Here is a 9,751-nt window from a genome sequence, read left to right on the forward strand (position 1 = left end):
GGAGCGGTTTTTATTCTCTATTCTGTGTTGCGGTGCGTTCTGGGAAGGCTATTCTTTCCTGCATACATTATGCAGTTGTGTTGTATAGACTTCTCAGAGTTGAAGCCACCAGTTGTGGTGCTTGATGTGGCTAAAAATGACAATATTCCTATTCTAGATAATGCCAAAGTAGGCTAAAATGCACATTCACCTTTTCATCTTTTAAAGGCTGCTCGGAAATTGGTGCAGAGAGGTAAAAAGCGAATGCTGCCGCCCAAAAAAGAAGTCCCAAAGGTAGAAGAGGAGCACAAGTGTAAGGAATGTGGGATGGTGTTTCAGCGCAAGTATGCCCTGATCATGCACAGCATGAAGCATGACTGTGTTAAAGAATTCAAGTGCCCGGTAAGTCACAGAGGTCTGGATAACAGTCCTATCATTATAATTACTTAGATAATGCTTGTAGTCCTGTCGGATTCTATTCATGGCTGCATGACCACTCGGGTGAACACTATTAGTGTACTTGCACACGTAGTTAATGCGCATGTAGTACAGTACCAGCCAAGTGTGTTACTGGAGATTTCTCCTTTCCCGCTCCATCACATATAAGGATTGTGTGCTGACCGGATCCATCTATACTTTGACATCAGCACCAAAAATTGCTGTTATAAACTGCAGTTTTTGGTGCGGTTTGGGGCAAAAATGCACAGAAACTCGTGTAAATCTTCTGCACATTGACATGCATTTCTTTGTGACTTCAGTGGGTCCGCTGTTCGCATTTTGCGCACAAGTATAGGACAAGCTCTATCTTTTGCAGAACGCACATACGGACACAGACATCATGGTAGTGGGCATGAGACCTTACCCACCTCTATGTCTATTTATGCAATGATCGTCTCTCCCTATTGTTCCTGTAAAACCGAGACAGGAATTTTGTGGAGGAACTCTTCCTGAAATGTGCATTTTGAGGTTCCATATGCTGAAGCATACTCATGTTAAGCTTCAGGAAAAATGAAACGTCTTGCTGTAGCAGTATAGGAGGCCATTTAAAGTGGTCCATTAAGGCCTCTTTCATACGAATAATACGGATTGTGTCAGGGGGCGTTCCATGAAACTCGCACCATTTCGCAAGCAAGTTCAGTCAGTTTTGTCTGCGATTGCATTCAGTGTTTTTTCCGCACTGGTGCAATCAGTTTTGATGCGTTTTTACAAGCAACATCTCCTAGCAACCGTCCGGATGAAGTGCGTTTTTCACTGTAGCCCCATTCACTTCTATGGCGCATAGAACATGATGCGGTTTTCACACAATGCAGAAATGATGCGTGAAAAACACTCATGTACACAGACCCATTGAAATAAATGGGTCTGGATTCAGTGCGGGCGCCATGCGTTCACATCACGCCATGCATAAAACTCGCTCATGTGAGAGGGGCCGAAAAGTCTCCTAAGGGCTATAACCCCTGTTGGGGTATGCAGACTTTTAGAGAGGGACCCCAGCTGAACAACCATTCATCTAAATGCCCACCTGTAATGCCAATGGTTGGCATAACCACAGGATTGGTGCAGCTAGGCCCTCGTAAAGGGTAGTAAACACAAAAAAGAAATATAAGCAACATGAGAAAAATAAAACGTGTATAGTTTGTCGATATCTTTGTCCACGTGCTGTATATATATTTTTCTGTCTTGTAGTTGTGCCAGAAGGAGTTCCAGTACAGGGCTTCATTACGTACCCATCTGATCAGACACTCTCGTAAAACCGAGCCAGCTGCTGAAGAGACAGAAGCCATCAAAGGAAGGACCAAACGTCAATATATATGTGACATTTGTGGAAGAACCCTCCCAAAAATGTGTTCTTTGAGGTTACATATGCTCAAGCATACTGGCGTTAAGCCACATGCATGCCAGGTAAGTTTGGGGCAGTATTGAAAATTCAGTTGATAATGTGTTGCCAGAGCACACGGTCAAATTGTGGAGAACACAGCCAGTTCTTTCTATATCCAGATTTGTGTGTTCTGGATCCAGTTTCTCTCGTGGTGGTTTAGGTTGTTCCTACTTTCTCTGCACTGTCAGTCCTAGGGATGGGCTCTGATTCATTAAGCTAAAAAGACTTCTGTTCATCTCTATGTATGTGTGAATGTTATACGTTTTACCAGGTCATGGTGTTATTTATGGCAGAATGGGCATTACATCTAGATCCCTCGAGTATGGCACTGAGATTATGGTGTCCTATCTTTTTATGCAATGTCCTGATGCTGTGCGTGGTCAGGACACAGCGGGGCTCAGAAGAGAAGACTGGGGGTGGCAGCGCTGCCCTCACCTCGCTGTGCCTCATGGATGCTGATGACCACGTCCATAATAGAAGTAGTCATTAGCATTTGGACTATAAGACACACTGCCACTTTTCCCCCACCTGGGGGGTGCATCTTATAGTCTGAAAAATCTCTATTTTATTGAGTGGACTCCAGTCTTGGGTAGGAGCTGCTTAACCGTGATTTTATGAAAATTACTTTGCAAAAGAAAGTGACCCAGTGGTGGAATTGGAGTCTTTGTCACTAGATTGTTTTTAGAAGGAATCATAATCTGTTTTTTTTTTTTTTTTTTTTTTGTGTTAAGATTTGTCAGAAGACATTTACTCATAAGCATGGATTGAAGATGCACCAGGCTTTACATGATTCGCAAAAACAGTTCAAATGTGACTTGTGTGACAAGTCATTTGTGACAAACCGCAGTCTGCAGGAACACGTGAGCACACATACAGGTAAGTCATGAATGCCTTCTGTCCAGCATTAAAGGGGTTGTCCACCTTTTACTAAGTGATGGCCTATCCTCAGGACCGATAATCTCTAGCTTACCGGTGGGGATCCTGATTTCATTCAGTAAAAGCAGTACGACCCTTTAAAGGGAACCTGTTAGCGGCAAAAACCACCCCAGGCCGCCAGCAATACCTTCAAGTAGCCGGCAGTGTGTTTCTAATGATGATTTTCTTCCTGCAGTCAGATGCGGTAAAAGCAGGAAAAACGTTCTTTTATCCCCTGAGCGTGCTATTTTCAAGTCACTCTTGAGGTCAAGGGGGCAGCGGCCTCCTTGCTTCAAGTCAAGGTAACCATGCCGCCTTCGCTGTGACTGACACCTGGCTGTCGGGCATAAGCGCTGTCAGTCACAGTGAAGGGGGCATGGTTACCTTGACTTGAAGCAAGGAGGCCGCTGCCCCCTTGACTTCAAGAGTGACTCGAAAATGGCACGCTCAGGGGATAAAATAACGTTTTTCCTGCTTTTACCGCATCTGACTGCAGGAAGAAAATCCTTGGAAACGCACTGCCGGCTACTTGAAGGCACTGCTGGCGGTTTGGGGTGTTTTTTTTGCCGCTGACAGGTTCCCTTTAATATGTGCATGTTGTCTTGTGCTTACCTTCCTCTCAATATTTTTACTGACTTTTTTTTGTAGGTGAAACTAAGTATCTTTGCACAGTATGTGGAAAAACTTTCCACCGAGCATCTGGCCTTAGTAAACATCTGAAGAAGCACAGGCCTAAACCTGAAGTTAGAGCATATCACTGCACACAGTAAGTGAAGTCTCTTTTCTCACCAATTGTGCAGTAACCAGAGCTCCGTTAGTGACCACTCAGCTGACACGAAGGACATCCGTGTTTGATCTAGGTGTGAGAGAAGTTTCTCTGAAGCACGGGATCTGCAGCAGCACATGAACAAGCACCTTGGTGTCAAGCCCTTTGAATGTGAAGTTTGTGGGAAGTGTTACAGCTGGAAGAAGGACTGGTATTCACATGTGAAATCCCATTCAGTTACAGAGCCATATAGGTGAGGATATTCTCCTAATCCAAGGTAACACTGAGGTCTCGTGCATATGGCCGTATCCTATGTTCGGCCCACAGCAAAATGGATAGCTTTTGTGTAGATTCCTTTTTTTTGGTTTGTTTTACTCCCATCAATAGAATGGGCTTTTCTCATCCACAGCAATAGGACCAGCAGATCTGAAAAGTGTGCATGACCCCACCAAATTGTGTGGGTCAGTGTGCTATCCTGTTTAAAGATGGTCGCTGGCATGAGCCCTGACTTAGACACTTGTCCTGAATAGATAGAAACCTTCAGCCTCTCTTCTCCCTTCATCTGGCTATGCCTGTAGCTATATCTCCGTGTTCCTCTGCATGTATTTGGTCTCGGCAACTATCTTCCTGCAATTACCCATTTTCATTCTCTTAGGTGTAATATCTGTGGAAAGGAGTTCTATGAGAAGTCATTATTCAGGAGACACGTTAATAAGGCAACCCATGGCAAGAAAGGAAGAATCAAGAGGAACATTGAGCGAGTTTGTAACCACTGTGGAAAGGCCTTCACCCAGCTGAGAGAGTTCAGAAGACATGTGAACAATCACGAAGGTAAGGCAGACGAGCGTGTCCGGATGCGTCCCGGTGCATTGCGGCAAACCCGCGAGAGTAGGTACCCAATTGCAGTCAGTTTTGACTGCGATTGCGTTCCGTTGTTCAGTTTTTATCGCGCGGGTGCAATGCGTTTTGCACGCGCGTGATAAAAAACTGAATGTGGTACCCAGACCCGAACTTCTTCACTGAAGTTCAGGTTTGGGTTCAGTGTTGTGTAGATGTAATTATTTTCCCTTATAACATGGTTATAAGGGAAAATAATAGCATTCTGAATACAGAATGCTTAGTACAAGGTCAATTGAGGGTTAGAAAAAAATAAAAAATTAACTCGCCTCCTCCAATTGATCGCGTAGCTGCCGGTCTCCTGTTCTTTCTTCAGGACCTGTCAAAGGACCTGTGGTGACGTTCACTGAGCTCATCACATGGTCCATCAACACGGTGATGGACCATGTGATGTGACGTCACCACAGTTTCTTTAGCCGGCAGCTCATGATTAAAGAAGTAAGAAGAGACCGGCTGCTACGCGATCAAGAGGAGGAGGTGAGTTAATTTTTTTTATTTTCTAACCCTCAATTGACCTTCTACTAAGCATTCTGTATTAAAGAATGCTATTATTTTCCCTTATAACCATGTTATAAGGGAAAATAATAGTGAATAGACTGTCATCTTAGCAACCATGCGTGAAAATCGCACTGCATCCGCACTGGTTTGCGGATGCTTGCGATTTTCACGTAGCCCCATTCACTTCTATGGGGCCTGCGTTGCGTGGAAAACGCACAATATAGAACATGCTGCGATTTTCACGCAACGCATAAGTGATGCTTGAAAATCACCGCTCATGTGCACAGCCCCATAGAAATGAATGGGTCTGGATTCAGTGCGGGTTCACCTCACGCATTGCACCCGCGCGGAAAACTCGCCCGTCTGAAAGGGGCCTAAAACTATGGCATAATTAGGCGCTGTGAGTGATTTGTTTTCTTTGTGTAATTACTCCCCCCCCCTCCCCCAAGGTGATACAAAAAGGACATGTCTAATTCCATCTACTTATATTATTTGGCATACAAGCCCTGTGAAGTAGAATAAGGCAACTAACATTTAACATCCTGTGCGACCAGTGACATAAAATCCATCAGGTCTGGATTTTTGCGACTCGCGCATCATAGTATATCCGCGTATTGCATTGTGACACCGTTGACAATCATTAGATGAGATGTTGTCATGTGGCCCCAGCCAATCTCAATCAGTATACTGCAGATACTTTTCATACATCAAAGTTATCTAAAATGTAGTAACTGTCCACAGTGGCGACTCTAGGAACAATATATAGGGCGGGGGGGGGGGGCATAGAGGTAAAAGGAGTGGCAGTCACTTAGTTGATTTGGGGGCGGCTGCAGTTGGTAAGGGGTCCGTGTTCTCGCCATCAGTGGGGGTCTTGGCAGTAGGACCTCCACCGATCTAATAGGGGATAACTATCGTTTGGATAGGGGATAACTTCATATAGCCGGAATACTGTTTTAGGGCTCATGCACATAAACACTTGCAGGCCATGCCTGTACTGCGGTGATACGGAGCGCTTCTTGGGGATTTCAGTCGGTGCCTCTGCACCACAAAAAATGGAACATGTTCTATTTTTTTGTGGTAAGGACTGAAGCTTGCAGATCATGGACACATTCAGGTGAACGGGTCCACAAACGGCTGGTTTAAAAAATAAATAAAGTGATCATAAAGTCGTACGCACTCCAAAATGGTATCAATAAAAACTGTCCTGCAAAAAATGAGCCCCCACGCAGCTCTATAGAAATAACTTTAAAAACGTTATGGGGCTCACAATGACAGTCCAGTGCTCCAGACTAAAAAAAAACATCAAGGAGCCTAACCTGAAAAATTTTGTTGCCAAATTTAAAATACATAGAATTATGGTATAATAAAAAAAATAAGATATGTCTTACCTAGGGTTGTCACGATAGGGTTAACCCTAACCCAAATTTTTTCTATTTCAATACTATAAAAAAAGTATTGTGATACTCAATACCACGAGAGAAAAAAAATAAAACACCAAAAAAGCCACGTGCGTTCGGCATTTTATGGTCTGAACAATAATAGAACAGTCTGATCCTATTTTTTGTCGGGACAAGGTGACAAAAAAATGGCAAATTAAAATTTCTTTAATTGTTTTTTGTTACGGCGATATTTTTCATCTTTTCATCCCTTGTCCTAATTCACCCTAATAGAGCTCTATCAGGGCGACTAGGATCTCACACTCTCCCTGCTGCCCTGGGCACAGTACACACAGCAGCAGGGAGCTGACCATGGACGGCTTCAGTAGCATCCTGGCTGCCATGGTAACCGATCGGAGCCCCAGGATTACACTGCTGGGGCTCCGATCAGAAACTGCCACCAATGAGGGGACCCTGTGTCTACTGTCAGTTTAACTCGTGTGTGAATAAGGCAGAGCAGCGGAGGATCTAGGCGCAAATGGCGACAAGACTACAAAGTCTTGTCGCCATTTTGCAATTCTAAGTCGCATTGGCGACCATTCTGGTCGCCATCTGGAGCCCTGCAGTCACCCCAGGCATCTTTCATACGAGCACGTTTTCCGTCTGGATTTTCATGTAACAGTTCAGCGTTTTTCACGCATCTGTGGTTCCATAGAAATGAATGGGGCTTGCGTGGAAAACGGATAGTATCCAGATGCAATGCGTCTTTCACTGATGGTTGTTAGGAGATGTAATTTATAATATATTTTTCATTTTTTTCATGTGTGTGAAAATGCATCAAAAACTGAACACAATCGCAGACAAAACTGACTGAACTTGCCTGCAAAACCATCATTTATTTTTTCCTAAACAGAAACTGATTGGGGATGTGGTTGTGTCCAGAATTAGCCAATTATAAGAGGGTGTTCACACTTATGCAACGAAAATATTTTAGTTTTGTTTTTATTTCCCCCCTCTAAATGATTTGCTTGTTTTTCAATGGAATTGTACAGATTATGGGTCACACTGAAGGCGGAATTCTAAAATAATTTGTCATGGTATGATTTATTTTTTAGGGTACTTTCATACTTGCGGCAGAGGATTTCGGCAGGCAGTTCCGTCGCCGGAACTACCTGCTGGATCCGGCAATACGGACGCAAACTGATGGCATTTGTCAGACGGATCCTGATGCAGATCCGTCTGACAAATGCATTGAAATACTGAATCCATCTCTCCGGTGTCATCTGGAAAAACATATCCGGTATTAATATTTTTTGGCATTTTTAAAAGTCTGCGCAGACGGTAAAGCCGGATCCGTTTTGCCGGAACACTTAATGCACTTCAGTGGAAATTAATGCCGGCATTCCACCAAGTGATCAGTATTTTTGGCCAGAGAGAAAACTTCAGCATGCTGCGGTATTTTCTCTGGCCAAAAAGCGTAAGAGACTGAACTGATGCATCCTGAACGGAATGCTTTCCATTCACAATGCATTAGGATAAAACTGATCAGTTTTTTTCCGGTATTGAGCTCCTGTGACGGAACTCAATACCGGAAAAGAAAAACGCCAGTGTGAAAGTACCCTTACATGACAAAAACCTGGCATTTTAACAGGTGTGTAGACTTTTTATATCCACTTGTATTTTGAAGTTTTTTTTTTACGCACTTTAAAACAGCTGAAGGGAACCTATCACCCCCAAAAACCACCCAAGCCGCCAGCAGCGTGTTTCTGACGATAATTTTCTTTCTGAAGGCTGATGCGGCTAAAGCTCAGAAAACGTTCTTTTATCCCCTCAGCAACATTAGGGCTCGTTCAACATGACCGTATGTCTTTTTCAGTGTTTTTGTGGGCCATTTTTAACGGATCTGTTTCAGTAGTGTTTCTGGTTTTGTTCCGTTTTTCCGTATGGCATGTACAGTAATTACATAGAAAAAATTGGGCTGGCCATAAAATTTTCAATAGATGGTTCCGCAAAAACGGAATGGATACCTAAGACAGAGTACATTCCGTATGTGTTCTGTTTTTTTTTTTTTTTTGGCGGACCCATTGACTTGAATCGAGCCACGGAACGTGATTTGCGGCAATTATAGGACATGTTCTATCTTTGAACGGAAACTGAATGCATACGGAGTACATTCTGTTTTTTTTTTTCAGAACCATTGAAATGAATGGTTCCGTATATGGAACGCAAAAAATGTTTGTGTGAACAAGCCCTTATGCTAAGTATTCCTGCTGGATCTGACATGGGGTGTGGAGTGATGCTCTTGCAGGCTGGGCAGAATCTGCTTTTTCGAATTCTTTGTAGTGTATATAAATGATTATAATTTTTATTTTTTTAAGGGGTAAAACCATTTGAGTGCCTTACATGCGGTGTAGCCTGGGCCGACGCCCGTTCCTTAAAACGCCACGTAAGAACACACACTGGAGAGAGGCCGTATGTTTGCCCTGAGTGCAATGAAGCCTACATAGATGCCCGCAATCTACGGAAACATATGACCAAGTATCATAGCTATATTCCTTGCAAAATCATGTTGGAGAAGGACAGTTTACAGTTTCACCATCAAGGAACCCAGGTTGAACATGCCGTCAGCTTTATGCCAAATGAGGCGGGAGAGTCGCAATCGGGGGCTGTCACCGAGGAGATTGAGACTGTCTTAGTAACTGGAGATGTGCTTGAAACGGTCGAGGATGTTTCTAGCACCCAAAATTCAGACGTGACTTCTCTTTCTGACCAAAACATCATGCAAGTGGTTAACTATGTACTGGCCCAGCAACAAGGGGTTAACCTTCCGGAAGAAACTGATCACATTGAGACTGTGGAAGTGGAGGTGTCTGAGGTCCTATGACCTTCTATAGAAGTGTAATTAGTTGTACATAGTAGCACTTGCCAATAAAGTATGTGACCCTTATGTGTAAAGAAATATCTAAATGGTATACTTATTTTGTGAGTTTGCACATGTTGGTTTTGTATACCATTCTTAGGCCGGCCATACACGTTAGACAAATCGTCTGAACCCGTTAAGGGATGCTCAACCTGCGGCGCTCCAACTGTTCCAAAACTACAGCTCCCAGCATGTCCTAATAGCTGTAGACTGTCCAGGCATCCTGGGAGTTGTAGTCTTGAAACAGCTGGAGGGCCGCAGGTTGAGCATCCCTGAACTCTAATGTATATGGGGGACCTCCTGACTATTCTCCAAACAGCAGATTTTGGGGGAGAAAAAGAATCTTGCATGTTGGATTTTCAACTACCTGATCCTCTTGTTCTCTGGGAGATGTTGCGATGTCTGAAGTTTGGTAGCGACTTTCTCCGCACCCCCTATACAGGACACGTGCCCACCTGGACAAGCCAGGAGACGGCTATATAATGTGTGTGGCTGGCCCAAAGCTCTGGTTATTAAAACAA

At 43.8% G+C, this 9,751-nt stretch overlaps 1 protein-coding gene across 1 annotated transcript in view; it reads left to right on the plus strand.

Annotated features, from left to right (window-relative positions):
* The window catches only part of ZBTB11 (zinc finger and BTB domain containing 11), a 15,577-nt gene extending 6,240 nt beyond the window's left edge, over positions 1-9,337 (plus strand). Inside the window, exons 5-11 of the mRNA XM_040424927.1 lie at positions 208-381; positions 1,666-1,881; positions 2,590-2,734; positions 3,422-3,539; positions 3,634-3,792; positions 4,195-4,370; positions 8,689-9,337. Of these exons, the coding sequence (XP_040280861.1) occupies positions 208-381; positions 1,666-1,881; positions 2,590-2,734; positions 3,422-3,539; positions 3,634-3,792; positions 4,195-4,370; positions 8,689-9,194 (1,494 nt within the window). The 3' untranslated portion in view covers positions 9,195-9,337. The remainder of the gene's footprint in view (positions 1-207; positions 382-1,665; positions 1,882-2,589; positions 2,735-3,421; positions 3,540-3,633; positions 3,793-4,194; positions 4,371-8,688) is intronic.
* Positions 9,338-9,751: the final 414 nt, after the last annotated feature.

This window comes from Bufo bufo, chromosome 3, assembly GCF_905171765.1.
Source record: "Bufo bufo chromosome 3, aBufBuf1.1, whole genome shotgun sequence".
In the NCBI taxonomy this organism is placed as follows: domain Eukaryota; kingdom Metazoa; phylum Chordata; class Amphibia; order Anura; family Bufonidae; genus Bufo; species Bufo bufo.